General features: G+C 52.0%; 2 protein-coding genes across 2 annotated transcripts in view; one reads left to right on the forward strand and one right to left on the reverse strand.

The window, feature by feature from the left end:
- Window positions 1-432: 432 nt before the first annotated feature.
- LOC121595585 (collagen alpha-1(IV) chain) lies at window positions 433-12,515 on the reverse strand. The gene is made up of 7 exons (XM_041919655.1): window positions 12,427-12,515; window positions 11,088-11,576; window positions 8,666-8,714; window positions 7,641-8,582; window positions 7,046-7,542; window positions 2,114-5,687; window positions 433-2,024 (listed from the first exon to the last, which is right to left on the reverse strand). The coding sequence occupies exons 2-7, from the start codon at window positions 11,105-11,107 to the stop codon at window positions 1,770-1,772; spliced, it is 5,337 nt and encodes a 1,778-aa protein (XP_041775589.1). The 5' UTR covers window positions 11,108-11,576; window positions 12,427-12,515; the 3' UTR covers window positions 433-1,769.
- Window positions 12,516-12,721: 206 nt separating this feature from the next.
- The window catches only part of LOC121595832 (collagen alpha-1(III) chain), a 29,683-nt gene continuing 27,016 nt past the window's right edge, over window positions 12,722-15,388 (forward strand). The window contains exon 1 of the mRNA XM_041920100.1: window positions 12,722-13,384. Within this exon, the coding sequence (XP_041776034.1) occupies window positions 13,232-13,384 (153 nt within the window). The 5' untranslated portion in view covers window positions 12,722-13,231. The remainder of the gene's footprint in view (window positions 13,385-15,388) is intronic.

A 15,388-nucleotide genomic window follows, 5' to 3' on the forward strand; every position in this document is an offset into this window, starting at 1 on the left:
TTGAATTTCATCCACCAGTTTGGTTTCATGTTCTCCGAGTTGCCGGTGAAAATCGACCGTTTATTAAACTTTAAACATATTAAAGTTGAATTTATACGTCTTCAATGCGATATTTCCTTGATTAAGTGTAAATTTTAAACAAAATATCCTCATTTCGTGATAGTGAATCATCATTCGTGAAGGACAGAAGAGGACGATGGCATCCCAGGAACCCAGGAACCCAGGAAGGATGTGCGGCAAATCCATCCTATTGGTTAAGCAAACATTAAACTCATTGTGATATCATGAACACGCTTATATGGATAGACTTTTAGGTTATTGAAGCGGAAAGCCAACTGGAATGGCATTACAAATCTTCCCAACGCTTCTGTTGACGGTGCAAACGGTGCAAGCGGAAACCATAATGATCAACAAAGACCTACCCGGCAGGAATTCTAATGGTAAGACGTTTATTTCACATTTCTTATCGCTTTTCTGTTACTGTTACATTTATAGCGCCATATAATATTAAAACAAAACTACTACTCGAAACGGTAGGGGCAGAAAGGGATCAGCTTTTCCGTTATCTTTTGTTTTTGTTTACCGAGTTTCACTGGTGAAAGCACAGAACGATGGCAGTGGCTGAATCTTGCGGGCAGAAGCAGCAGCAGTGACTGTGTTGGGTGTCAATTTGAGATGATAATTTTGTTTATTCGCTTCGGTTACAAAAGTAATTCCATAGGGAAGGCTGGCGGCAAAACAGAACATGTCATGGATATCATGGTTCGGGTTAGTAGTTTGTTCTCTTTTTTTTCGTTTGGAAAGACCTTTTTTAACTGCCAGGCTTCCAATGGTAAAGCGGGCGTTTGTTTCTTTTCTCCTAATTCTTCTTCTAATTGCATGGCACACTGGAACTTATGTATTTGAACGCGCCGCATCACTACCCTAGACAGTGTTTGAGTTTAGGAAGGAGGATTGGGGGGGGGGGGGGGAGGAGGAAAGTAGGAGAAAGGAAAATGCTTCCATGGAAGGTTGCTTAGCGGTGGCAGTTTTGGTGTTACTTTCTTTTGGCTATCTACGGAATCACATTACATTGGAACATTCATAGATCGTAATAAACACAAATACACATGGGTGAGTTAAAGGGCTATTGGAATATGGAAAGATTATGGAAAACACTGTATACTACAAACACATATAGACAGGCTAAAACCCTTTCTGATGGTACGGAAACATTGCTACCTTTAGCGAAGGAAGTATGGCAATTGATAACTAACGTTTTAACGGACACTGTACACTTTCTGTCAATGTGTTCTCGCGTTTATCGCTCTCTTGTTGGTATTGACCCTTTATTACCTCTGGTTACTTAGATATTTGGTTGGTTTGCGTCCTTCAGTGTCTGCTAAATGCATGCGCGGGCGTTCGTTTGTGTTTTTGGTAGTTCTTGAACAAGCGTTTGCTTTTCTTCGTTGCAAATAATTTAATCCGCGAGCCTCCCATCGTTTCGTTCGTTTCGACCCGCTCTCGGATACTGTGTTACTTTGTGTATGAAATATTGTTCTGTTGTTGAGTAAACCCCAGGCATTTGTGAAAGGCAATGGTGTAGACAACGTCAAGCGTCGGGAAACGGAAATTTGAACTCGTAACTCGCACTGTGAACCCCCGAAGCTGAGTGGCACCGCAACGCCCGTCCCGTGGTCCCAAGGGAAAAGGGGGAAAAAGATTTTGGAGGAGAGAGGAGAAGTGGAGGTACAAAAAGAGACGACCAAATGCTAATCCTACTCGGCAGCTCAACGGCGGATGCACACCTGGCACCGAGATACTCGGCTTAGCAGATTGCCGGCCTTGAGCGTTTGCTGCTCCGGCCGCTGGAACTGCTGGTGGTCCTCGAGCGAAACCAGCCAGAAGGAGGTTTGCGTTTCGTAGTAATGGCAGTGGCCCTTGCCACCGTTACACTCAATGAACGGTGTGGCACGGAAGTCCTCCAGGCACGAGCCCGGCCCGGACAGTGACTGGCCACCGCCACCGTGGCCGACGGCAGTGTGCTGCAAGATGGTGAGAGAGAGAGAAGGTGAGCATGAAATGATGAAAAGTTTGATCAAGCTAAAGTACAGAGAACCGTTTTTGTACTTACCATTAGGAAACTGTAGCCAATCCATAGGCCGTCCCATCCGTTCGGACATTCCGGAATATGGAGCGTCTGGCTGTGCACCGCGATCACGTTGGTCGGTGCCTCACAGACCGTGCACCGCGAGATGTACGGGCGCATCTCGTTCTCCGTTACCGGCATCATCGGAATCGGCGCGGACGTCGACAGCCAGAATGTCCGATCGTTGCGGGACGCGTAGTTGCAGATGTTGTTCTGTCCGCAGGCCAACACGGGCAGCGTGGAGAACTTGCGCACGCAGGAACCGGCCGAACCGAGGTCCTGGTTGTGCGGATAGTCATTGCCGTCGACGTACAGCAGCGAGTAGCCGTCCCACAGCTTCAGATGGCCCGGCTCGCACATCGGCACCTCGTCCGACTGGCTGTGCCGCACCAGCAGGATGCCGGTGTAGTACGGTGCCGACTCGCAGTCCCGGCCCGGCTCACCCTTCGGCCCGGGCAGACCCGGCGCGCCGTCGCGTCCGGGCCGTCCCTCGGGTCCAACGTCACCGCGCAGTCCCTGCAGGCCGCGCGCGCCCTCGAATCCGCGCAGTCCCATCTCGCCCGGTGCACCGGGAGCGCCCGGAATGCCGGCCGGTCCGGCCAACCCTGGCATGCCCTTGTCACCCTTCGGTCCGTTGAATCCGGGCGGTCCTGGGGGTCCCTTGCGCTGCGGGGGCAGCTGTGGCGTCTCACCCTTCTGGCCCTTCTCGCCCGGCGCACCGTTCAGGCCAGCCATACCGGGCAGACCGCGGTCACCCTTCTCGCCCACCATACCGGGCAGACCGGCCACGCCCTCCAATCCCGGCATGCCCCGATCACCCTTCAGTCCTTGCGGCCCGTTCAGCCCGTTCATTCCGTCCCGGCCCCGTTCGCCCCGCTCGCCCTTCGGCCCGATAAACCCTGGCGGCCCCTGGTCGCCCTTTTCGCCCTGCGGACCCGGCAGCCCTCGCTGGCCCTGCGGTCCGGGCAGTCCGTCCTTGCCGGGGCGGCCCATCAAACCGGAATCGCCGCGGTCACCCTTTTCGCCCTGCCGGCCAAGCGGGCCGGGCGGTCCGGGGGGTCCCATCGGTCCGGGCAGGCCGGACAATCCTTTGTCACCCTTTTCGCCCAGCAGGCCGGGCGGACCGTCGCGGCCCATCTTGCCCGGCCGGCCCGGCAGACCCTTTTCGCCCTTCACCACCGGGCAGGAGTCGCCCTTTTCGCCCATCGGTCCCATGTCGCCCTTCATGCCCGGCAGCCCGTTCAGTCCGGCCGGTCCGGGCAGTCCGGGCAGCCCCTGGATGCCCATCTCGCCCTTGGTGCCCATGTCGCCCGGCAGGCCCGGCGCACCGACCTTGCCCGGACGCCCGATCGCACCCGGGAAGCCCGGCTCACCCTTGTCGCCCTTGATGGCGGCCGCCGTAGCTGGCAGACCGGGCGAACCCGGCACACCACGGTCGCCCTTGCGCCCCATCAGCCCCACCGGTCCCATTAGTCCCTGGTCACCCTTTTCGCCCAGTTCGCCGCGCTCGCCGATGCGGCCTGGTTCGCCCTTGAAGCCCTTCTCGCCGTCGTACCCGCGCGGACCAGCGGGACCTTCCGCTCCGGGCAGTCCGTCCATGCACGGTGCACCAGGCACACCTGGCAATCCGGTCGTACCCTTGTCGCCCTTCACGCCCGGGAATCCAGGGACGCCCATGTCACCCTTCACCCCGTTCAAGCCCGGCAGCCCATTGATGCCCGTCAGGCCAACGTCACCCTTTTCGCCCTGCGGCCCAGGTCGACCGTAGCCGGGCACGCCCGCATCACCCTTCGGTCCGGACGGTCCCTCCAGCCCAGGCAGTCCGTCGTTGCCGCGCAGTCCCGGTACGCCCGGCTCTCCTTTCTGGCCCTTCTCCGACGCGGCACCCGGTTCGCCCGGCGGTCCCTCCGGTCCGGTGTATCCTTTGTCGCCCTTTTCGCCCGACAATCCGGGCAGACAGGCCGGTCCCGGCAGCCCGGCCAGACCCTTGTCTCCCTTCGGTCCGAGCATACCGGGAGGGCCCGTCTGTCCCATCAGTCCCTTCATGCCGATTTCGCCCCGGTCGCCCTTTTCGCCCGGTTCGCCCTTCGCGCCCTGCGGACCCCGTACGCCCTGAATGCCCGGCGCTCCCATCATACCCTTGCGGCCCTGGAAGCCCTTCAGCCCGTCGTTACCCGCCTGGCCCATTTCGCCCTTCTGGCCGGGTAGGCCGATCACGCCCGGTGCACCAACGTCACCCTTCAGACCGGCCAAACCCTTCACACCGTCCATACCGGGACGGCCCGGTGCGCCCGGGTGTCCCGCCGGTCCCTTCGGCCCTGGCTCACCCTTCGGTCCCACTTCGCCCGGGAAGCCAGGCTGTCCCGGAATGCCCAAATCGCCCTTTTCGCCCGGATAGCCCACGGAGCCGGGTTGTCCCGGATCGCCCCGATCACCCATGCCGCCCCGATCGCCCTTCGGTCCTCGCAGTCCCGGGTTACCCTTCGGCCCCGGCGGACCCACCATCGACAGGCCCGGATCACCCTTGCCACCCTTCGAGCCGGGCAGTCCCGGTGCTCCGGGCATACCGTCACGGCCAGGTGCTCCCGGCGGTCCCAGCGGTCCCGTATTACCCTTTTCGCCCCGCAGTCCCGTCAGTCCGCGCGGTCCTACCGGCCCGGGTGCTCCCGGCGGCCCGGCAATACCCTGCATGCCCGTCCGTCCCTGTTCGCCCATTTCGCCCTTGTCGCCGCGAATGCCCTGAATGCCGGGGGCGCCCTTCTCGCCCTGCGTGCCTGGCGGTCCACGGATCGCTTCCTCGAGGTTTGGCGGAATGCTGGCGCACCGGCCAGGCTCACCCTTCAGCCCGGAGTAACCCTTGTCGCCCTTGTCTCCCGAGTAGCCTACGTTACCCTTCAGCCCCGGTTCACCCTTGATCGTTTGTCCGTGCCGGCCGGGTAGACCGTCCTTGCCCGGCGCGCCGGGCGCTCCGTCAATGCCCGCTTCGCCCGGTCGTCCCTTGTCGCCCTTCATGCCGCGCAGTCCCATCTTGCCCTCCGGTCCGACCGGTCCGGGGAATCCTTTCTCGCCCTTGATGCCCATCAGGCCCTTTTCGCCCGCTTCGCCCTTGTCGCCCTTGATGGGTTTCAGCTGGTCCATTGGTATTTCGGCATCGCGACCCGGCTCTCCCGATGGACCCGGGGGACCGAGCAGGCCCGGCTCTCCCTTAGGGCCTGGCTCACCGCGCAGTCCCGGTGTTCCGTCCTCGCCCGGCATACCGGGGTATCCTCGTTCGCCCGGCACACCGCTCGCTCCCGGGCGGCCTGGTTCGCCGGCATAGCCTCGTTCGCCTTTGTCGCCCTTCATTCCGGGCCGGCAGTCCGTACAGCGTCCACCGAGCTCTCCCTTAAGACCGCGCTCGCCCTTCGCTCCGGGGAGTCCCGGACGACCTGGTTCGCCCTTTTCGCCATCACGTCCTGGTAGTCCTGGTGCTCCCGGGCGTCCTTCCTTTGCGTCGCCGGGCGTACCCATCACACCCTTGAAGCCACGCTCGCCTTTCTGTCCCTTCAGTCCCGGGAATCTGCAGTGGAAGTGAACATTACGGATTAAATGTGGTTTGTTTGTGTGTAAATTAGATATGTGCTTCACAAATTTCTCGAAACTATGAATCTCTGATGATGAAAATTTAATCTTGAATCGAATCTTTAATGATTTCATGGTTTTCAGAAGATTGTTGTACCTTCAATGATTTTAATGGACCTCAAAAGATTATTAAATCTTCAATGAAAAGTTCCAAAGAACGAGTTTCAGTATTTTACCATGTGATCTATGTTTGAACGTTGCTGTAGGAAACTACGGATTAGGGAAACAGGATTGGATACATCATGAAACCACTATGCACAAATAAAAGGGATACAGGGGTTTTCAAGCCTGAATCGAATGTCTTCCAAACAATTTCAGAAGCTCAAGATTCAGTTTAGCTGTCAAAATTTGTTGTTTCTCCGCACCAATGCTATTTTTACGGTCGCAAAATGATTTTTCAAACGCACAAGGTGTTTTTTCAGAGACCTGTTGCATCGTTTTGCGAATACAATCATGGATTTCGAGAATTTTGGATTAAAATCAATGTTATACTGCGTTTTAGTATTATATTTATGACACATTATGTATTTATTGTAAAAATGAGGATTTTCTGAGGATGCGCTAGTGCTCGTAGCTTTTTGCGCAGAAAATCCTCATTGTTTACAATATTTGGGTTGTGTTTGATAAATATCACGCTAAAACGCATTAAAGCATTGATTACAATTAAATAACCTCAAATACGTAGTTAAATTTGCAGCAAGGCCGTTGAAAAACACTTTGAAAGTGAATTTGAAAATATCATATTGCGCCTACTAACTTTTGACAGCTAAACTATATCTTGAGGTTATGAAATTGTTTTGATGACATTCGATTCTGACTTGTAAAACTTTGTATAGGTTTAAGAGGATTTACAAATTGGAGCTACCCAAATGTAACAAAAATAAAGGAACTGTCAATAATGTTCAAATTCGACAGGTCATATATTAGCGAAAGTATTCACTATACTTTAAAATCGATGCAAACTGTAATGTTAAACTGTCGAGAGTGATGAAGGAACAAAAAAGAAATGAAGTCTTCAGAGAGAGATTACTGAAGATTCATGAAATATTGAGAGCCTAATGAATCTTAGGGGATTCATGAATCTAAAAATTTAATCATTCATGAATCGGTATAGATACATGAATGGTTTGATATTATTGAATTTAGGAGACTTATTAATTTTTGAAGATCCACGAATCTGTAAGATTGAGATTTAGGTTCAAATAATAACCTTGAAGATTCATTCCGATTCACGAATCTGAATCAGGGTAGTAACCCATCACCCCAAGTGTAAACGCGCAAAATATATTCACTTACCCAGCCATACCGGCATTACCCTTCTGTCCGGGAATGCCATAGCCCGGTTGACCCGGCTCACCGCGCAGACCCTCGGGTCCGGGCTGGCCAGGGTAGCCGCGCGGTCCCTGCGGCCCCGGCATACCGACCGATCCCGACTCGCCTTTGTCGCCCTTGTCGCCCGGCATACCTTCGGGACCGGGCCGGCCAGGAACACCCTGGCCACCCTTCGGGCCCATCTGTCCCCGCTCGCCCTTTTCTCCGTCGAATCCGTCCATGCCCTTCGGGCCCTGCGGTCCTTCGTAGCCGCGCGGTCCCTTCGGACCGGGCGCCCCGGGTCGTCCTTCGCCGCCGCCGGGCGCCCCGGCCGGCCCAGCAATACCGGGCTGGCCCGGAATGCCGTCCCGTCCCGGCTCACCCTTCGGTCCGCTCTGGCCCTTCAGTCCGTGCAGTCCTTCCGAGCCGCGGTCACCCTTCTGGCCGGGCAGGCCCACCGGTCCAAAGTTACCGTCGCGCCCCTAGATGTAGGCAATGTGCAGCACGCAAAAGAAGTATTGTGTGTGTTAGTACCCGTACCGACCGCCAGATGGCACTAGCGCCGTCATTCTCTACTTACTCGCGGGCCCGGCTGTCCAGGCAAACCCTTCTCGCCCTTGTGGCCTCGCTCGCCCACCTGCCCCCGGTCGCCGGCCTGTCCCTTCTCGCCGGATCGGCCCGGTTCGCCCGGCTCACCGCGGTCGCCCTTCTCGCCCTTCGGTCCGGTCGTCGTCGTCGTGCCCGTGGCGCCGTACACCTCTTCGCCCTTCGCGCCCTTCTGGCCCTTCTCGCCCTTGATGCACACGCCTTTGTCGCCCCGCTCGCCCCGCACACCGGGCGTACCGGGGACACCCTTTTCGCCGGGTCGGCCGGGGAAACCGCGCGGTCCTACCTCGCCCTGCGGCCCCGGCAGTCCTTCCAGTCCATCGTTGCCCGGCTCACCCTTCTGGCCCTTGTTGTAGTTCTCCGGATGCCGCGCCGGTTCGCCCTTCTCGCCCTTCGTGCCGGGGATGCCGGCGTAACCGCGGGGGCCCGGATTTCCCGGCAGCCCGGACAAACCGGGCAGACCGTCCGTACCGTTGCAACCGTCCCGACCGGCCAGACCGGGTGCTCCCGGCACACCCGGCACACCGTTCGTGCCGGGGATGCCCGGGTAGCCGGGCAAACCGTCCCGGCCCCGATCGCCCTTCGGGCCCTGCAGCCCGACCGGGCCCGGCTCGCCCTTGGTGCCCTTCTCGCCCGGCAAACCCTCCGACCCGGGGAACCCGCGCACACCCTTCGCACCCTTCAGCCCCATCGGTCCGGGCAGGCCGCGGTTGCCCTTTTCGGCGAAACATTTCGGCAAGCAGCACCCGCCGGAGGTGCAGTTCTTGCCCGGTGGTCCCTGTGGTCCGCTGGCCGTGTCCATTATGCTGTAGCTCGGGTCGATCTGTGGCGCTAGCTGTCGTGGATATTCCTGCTCCTGTCGCTTAAACAGTCCGACGCCGGAGTTGTCATTGTTGTTGCTGGACGCCCAGAATTGCTGTGGAATGAGAGGGAGCGGCAAAGAACAGATGTTACGTTCAGACGAACCGGTCGATCGGCTGACTTCCAGCCCGAACTTACCGCGTACGTCTGTTGTCCGAACCAAACTACCAGCGAGGTAGTGACTAACCTGCAAACGAGGAGAAGAGAAAGCATCAGCATCAATTGATCATGGTGTGAAGCGGCTGTCAAAAAAGCCGCTGTTTTACAAGGCGTGAAGCGATGGTCAGAGCCGCCAACCGAGCTGACGAGCGGCTCTCATTCATAACCGGCCGATGTGCGCCGCCATTATCAGAGTCGAGTAGCGCTAAAAACTGAAACACGCTCGCTCGTATGGGTATGGCGGGCTTGGGCTCGCATGTGCTCGCAGGCCGGACTCGTCGGCGGCTTATCGGTGCGCCAAGGCCCTTTCCTGATAGCCTTTTCCTTCGTGCTTCATGCTCGCGGGATGTGACGCAACGCCATCGCGGAGGAACAGTGTCCGAGAGGCAATCTTTTTTCGTACTTCTTTTCGTTTTTCTGAGTCGGCAGTGGCGACTAATTCAGGAAGTGACGTCCAGATATGCTGCGCTCTGGACGTTAAGGGTTTTTTTTTCATGTACAGGATCGGATGTCCGATCGCATGTGCGCAGAATTCGATAAAAGAAAAGCGACGACAGTTCATTGACCGTCAGCGGGTCAGATAGTGGGCGGGCGGTCTTGGGACAGTGCTCGTGGTGACAGATTAATTTAGGCTAGGTAAATTGCGTATGTCACAGTCTGGCCTATTTCTTATAACTCTTGAAGATCTTAGGTTAGTCATCAGTGTAGGGCGTAATATTAAGTCGGTTTATTGTTTATTAAAATCTTTAATATGACGAGTTCTCTCTGGGGTATTGGGTTTCATACATAATCTATTATCATGCGAAAATCAAATATCCAAAACTTTTCCTGTCTTCTAATCTTGGAGTAAGGTAATTTTATTAGAGAGTGCAAAAATCTAACATCCAAGTAGAGGGCATTTTTAGTTAAAAATTAGTTCGAATTGTCAGAAAAGAAGGAGACGATCTCTAAATAGGTTATGGATTGGTACTTATGAATTAACTAAAGCATTCTAATACCAAACTCAGCATGTTCTGTGCAACATGTAATATTAATAATAATATTTTGTCCAAAACCTTTATCTGCGATAGTAAATAACTTCAAGTACGGGTAAAACGGGCAAAAGTCGTTCAATTTAAAAGCTGTGATATTTTTTTAGTTATATTGTTTATAGAAATATTGCACGTTTCTATGACATAAAGAAACATTACAAACGTCTCAGAAATAGCAACCAAATTATTAAAATTATAACTCTAACTGAACTGACTTTCTATTCAATTATTATTACTAATTTAGAGGTTTAATGACTCCATTTTTCTATAAGTTATCTGCATTCAGACTGACTGATTGTTAAAGTATTTTTCTCTGAACTATGGTTTTCGTTGATTCTGAATCTTTAGCCAACGCAGACCCAAGATTTTTGAATGATTGATTTTTTTACTTTGCTCACCGGTCCTACTTGACCTTAAAATATATGATATCGATTCCTTAACTTTAGTGAATGTTTCTTTCGTTCTATGGTAGTTTTCTAACTCTGTATGATCATCTGTAATAGATGATTTAGCCCAAAACTGCACTAATGCATCTTGTAACTTGGAATTGATACTCGTTCGTCATTGTAAATAGCCGTATTTGCCTGGAAACTCAAGGTCCTAGGGCATAGACAGTAATTTTTCAGAAGTTTTTAAGAAATCATCCCCAACAATCATCCAATTGAAGGAAATGGCACTGTTTGAGCTATTTGTAAAGGAATGTTAAACATGAAATGTGTGTTCTTTATCGATTAATTAAATGTTTGTCCAAACATACTTTCTTTACCAATGCATCATGAAATGTCCCGTCGCTTTTTACCCGTTTTCAGCGTTTCTCTGGAAACACTCATTTGTATTTTATTTAACCAAAGCTGCACAACAACATGTTAGTTTGCAAGCAAAAACCAGACAGCTCATGATTATATGATATGTTTTCAAACCAAAGTGAATACCCCACTGTTAGAAAACAGTTTCGCTCTCTTGCCGCATGTTGACGATAATTTTGCCACAACAAGCAAATTAATAAAAGGCTACATTCTTCCAGCCCAGCAGAGCCGCCGTAAAAAGGGCAGTCCGTCCGCTCCTTCGTTTCGGTTCCATCAGCAGAGTTATCTGTCATGCCGTGGCAACCGACGGCAGTATGCAGAAATAGGACAGGACAAGGAGGGGAGGAATACTAGCACGCCCGGGACTATTCCACTCATTTGACCCACTCAGCGTAATCCGACCGGAGACGGTCAGGGAACGGTTTCGGGAAAAAAGAAGCAGCAGGAGGCATACGTAACGTAAGACGCGCAGGGATATGCTGCGACGGTTCTGGTCAGCGTGGTAACCAACAGGGCGCTGCTCGTTCTCGTACGTGTTTGTGTGACATCAGCTCTTACGCTTACCATTTTATTCGGGTCCCCATTGTGATGGTGGCCCTGACCGCACAGCCCTACGAGGCAGGGCCGATGTAGCAGAGGGACGACTAGCAGCGAGTATTAGCCAGCTTGGCTTGTAGATGGCACGCGGGATCGTACTGATCAGCACCGTGCGGGGACCACTTCGCGACTGGGATGCGCACTTGTTGTGGGGTCAAACCTTATTTTCACTTTACAGGCTGCAGTGCGAACGAAGCAGATCTTATTCTCTTTTTTTCAAACACTTTCGATTTAGCTACAAAAAATTACACTGTTTTGCCGTTGTTCACATTTCCGGACACACACACATACACACACACTAAACACTTTCTATCTCACGCTTGCTTTGCATAACAGACACGATCGGTCAATATATCACAATGTATTATTTGGTTTTAGTAGTCGTTTCGATTCTGGCTTATCTCCTCCGTATTTTCCGTGGTGAGAAAATTCGAGCGAAATTGAACACTGGAATCACTTTGGGGATGAGAAATTAAGTTGTACGATAAATTAGATGATAATCACGGAAAAGATTAGATCATTAAGAATAAAGCCTGGGCTGGGTTTAACAATAATACGATCCTAAAAAATATTGGAAAGATATGCCATTATTCACCAGAACTCTAGCGAATCACAAATCTCGCGTCTCTCGAAGTCACAAAGTCGCGAATCTGCAGTTTTCTGTGGAAAATGTGCAACTAATTCAATAATCCAAGAAATTCAAGAAAAATAAGAAATTGGAGCAGGAAAGAGATGTAGTTTTTTTTTTTTTTTCAAAAATGTTGTATGGGCGGGTTCGTGAGAAACAAACTAATGCTAAATTAACATATGATAGATCTGTATAATATTCGATCAATTCTTGCTCAAAACTCCCCAGATCTTAAATGTCTGAAAATTCACACAAATCAACTCCAGGCACATCACCCAGAAGATCGCTCTGAGAAATCACTTCCAACAAAGATCACACAACACGTAAATCACTGGGTTTCACTACGACGAGTATCACTGCGTATTCTTGCCCCTCTTCCGGATGGTTGGCTGGCACAACCCGACTGCAAGATCACTCAATTCCTTCTTCGGTTCTGCGCAGCGACGGCAAGAAGGCAAAAATCTTGCCCGAAACCTCCGAACACTACTGGGCCCCTTTCACCGCTCACGAAACTTCCAACCCAAGAAGCCTGCCAACTGTGGGTTTGTGGAGTCCCGGAGACGATCTACGGAGTACGGCGGTAACTCCCCTCACACCGCAGCAAACACTAAAGCTAAGTCGAAGGGAAGAATGTGTGTGTGTGTGTGTAGAGTTGAAACAATTGTCCAAAGTGCCTACGGGTCGGGACCACCACACCAGGGCGCAGCAGTTTGACGGCTACCACAGCTACCGATCCAGCGCGTCCGATCGTCCACAGTGTACTGACTACCAGACGATCTCGGCAATTTTCTCGAGCTCTTGGCACTGGCCGGTGCCGCACACGGACGCCCGAACCGGTGCGGGTCGCACTCGTGCCGTGCTCGGGTCGCGCTCGGGTCGCGGTTGTGCGCGCGCGGCCTGCAGCGGGACGCGTGCGACACCGGACCGGGACGGGGCTGAGCCGGCAAGATGGCAAGAAAATGTTACCGCCCGGACCGGGCCCGTTAGTAGCGATTCGAACGTTCAGAACATTCGATCGGAGCGCGCGCGCGTGTGTTTGCTGTTGGATCGAGGCGTCGTTTGTCGCCCGTTCGTGTCCGTGTGCGCACCATAAAGCGCCTCGTCGGGGTGTTGCTGCCGCGCGAGGTGGTTGTAATTTTCCAGCGACCGCCAGCCAGCCAGGCTTTCTTCGTGGCTCGGAGCGGAGCGCTCTGGGCTCACGCGACAAGTATTTGAACTTGGAAATATTGCACCCTAAGTGAGAGTGTCGTGCGTGTGTACGTGTGTGTGTGTGTGGAGAGAGCATTCCCAGCCACATTCCTACAGTGCTGCTGTTGATCCTTCGCCCTCGTTGGAAGGAATCATTTCAAGCAACTATTTGACAGATCGCGTGTGCATGTGCGGTCGAAGCTTCCGGCGTTTGGGATAGTAGTCGTCGTTGCAAAAACGAATTGAATCGAACCGTGGGAGAATAGTGTGCTCGTCGGCACAAAAACGGAGAGCCATGCTGTGGCCCGCGGACCCCACGCTCACGGGGGGTCTGGAACGTAAGGACATCGTCCAACGGAGGCGCCGAAGCTCTGCAGGGTCGGTGACGCGCGGTGTGGCGCTTTTCATCACTTCGGTGCTTCTGATAATACAGCCATCAACGGCAGCGGTATGTTTCATTTGTTAAAGATTTATTGCCTAATTAATATCTGTATTATTCATGCCAAAGGAAAGCCTTTCTGTCTGCAATTTAGAGCATTATCCCTTAAACTGATGTTTAAGATTATTTTTATTGTGTTTATCTTGTATGGTGGAAATGGAAATGAATTTATATTTTATGAAAAGATGAATATGTTACAAGCAGTCCAGTCCAATCATGCCACTAATTTCATTTTGATGTGTCATATTTGGTTTAGAACAAAATGATAGCATCCTATCACTGACTGAGGTGACAACACAATGTTGGATAATTTCATAGCAAGAACTAATCGTGAAAGTGTTTTAGTAAGCTAAATATCGAGATCTTCGTAGAGATTTTTTTGTATGAAATTTCGTACATAATGTTATAAAAATTATTGCTGGCACTTTTTCAATCGTGTTGGTACAGATTTTCAGCTTGCATTTATCAGTTTTCCTCGCTCTCGTTTAAAATATGGTTCAATAAATGTGAAAGCTGGTGTAGATTACATTTCCGCGCGCTGTATCAGTTCGCTTTGAAGCACGCATTGGCGCCCTTTTTTGTTTCCTATTGGTTGCATGGATGTTGACTGCTTATATTGCTGCCCTACTTTGTCATCTGGTCTACGGGATGGTGGTCTAATGGTAGGCGCGACAGTTCTGGAGAAGGTCGGCCGTTGTTCGATTCTCGAGGTCTCGCCGCGCCGCATCAAATTTGTGGTGGTACTCTCTCTAGATGTCCCTAGAAAGCTTGTATGAAGTTAACGTAATTGCGATTAACTCGTTTTGCAAAGACAAAGATATCTTAATGTGAATATCCCACGCTTCTGTTGCTGTTTTTATTGTGTTGAGATGGAAATGATTTCTAATCCGAGGTACAAGTTTTATCTTTTGGATCCTATTGACTTCACCATTAGGGACTACACGGCTTCCTCTTCTTTCCCTTGAGTTGAGTGTATGAGTCTATACTCTGTTATCACTTTTTGGCTTCAAGGCGAAAAACAATAGTTAGTTGTCAAAATCTGTAAGAAAGACATTATAAATGTTTCAGTATTTCTCAAAATACCACTTTATAACTTATAATCCTATCCGAAACGATTGTCACACCAGCTGTCAGAACAGAAAAACCATTCCACATATCCTGTCCCATCGCTGTCCGGAATTTTGTTTGCCAACCTCGTGCTGCTGCTGCTGCACACGGTTTGCTTTCTCATCATTTCTGACCCACGAAATTGGATCTCCTCCTCTCCATTACCACCCTTGTGGAGCATATGTACTCCACCCCAAAACCTTACTCATTCCTTTTTTTGCCATCCTCATACCCCATTCCAACCCAACGCTCACGATCGTGTTCAGTAATATCCGATTCAGCGCTTCACACCACCACCACGAATCATGGGTGTCTTATCAAACGGGGAAACGGTTGGCGAGTCTGTGAACGGCCCCGTTTGCCAATGGGTCCCGGGCTTTCCGGGGCTCCGGCTGTGTAGTAGCGACAGCCAACTGTCGTGCCAACGCACAATTCTCGGTAATCGTGAGCGCTGCTCGCGTAATGAGGTTAAAGTTGAAGTGTTATTTTTAACGCTTGCCGTCCCGTTCTGCCAGCGGGATGATGTGCCAGTGGGATGCTTGAGCTGACCGTTTGGATCCGGAGGCGGGGGAGCGTGCAAAGTTGGGGAAAGGGCGCGAACAGTGATAAGAAGCGAAACGGCTAGCCTTTACAACACCGTACCCGAGCCGCACAGCTGCTTGGTTTGGTTGGTTGGTTGGTTGGCGGGAGCATGAAATCTCGCGGATGTCGTGTCCCGCTTCCGTCCGGAAGTCGGATACGCCAAGACGGCTTACAAAGTATGTTACAAACGAGGCTGCGCAACAATGTGACGACGGTTTCTTCCAGTGTCGTCGCCGTCGTCTAAGAGCTTCACATCCAAACATTAGCGGATGAAGAATATCTACTCTAGCCAGTTTTGATTGTTCGCCTTACTAGAGTGGCTTA

This window comes from Anopheles merus, chromosome 3R, assembly GCF_017562075.2.
Source record: "Anopheles merus strain MAF chromosome 3R, AmerM5.1, whole genome shotgun sequence".
NCBI lineage: Eukaryota > Metazoa > Arthropoda > Insecta > Diptera > Culicidae > Anopheles > Anopheles merus.

Bases quoted from the DNA above. Each gene is read 5' to 3' on its own strand.
- LOC121595585 (XM_041919655.1), bottom strand. From the start codon at position 11,107: ATGGGGACCCGAATAAAATG. The intron at 8,715-11,087 runs GTAAGCGTAAGA...CCTCGTTTGCAG, and splicing joins ATGGGGACCCGAATAAAATG to GTTAGTCACTACCTCGCTGG. The intron at 8,583-8,665 runs GTAAGTTCGGGC...CTCATTCCACAG, and splicing joins TCGGACAACAGACGTACGCG to CAATTCTGGGCGTCCAGCAA.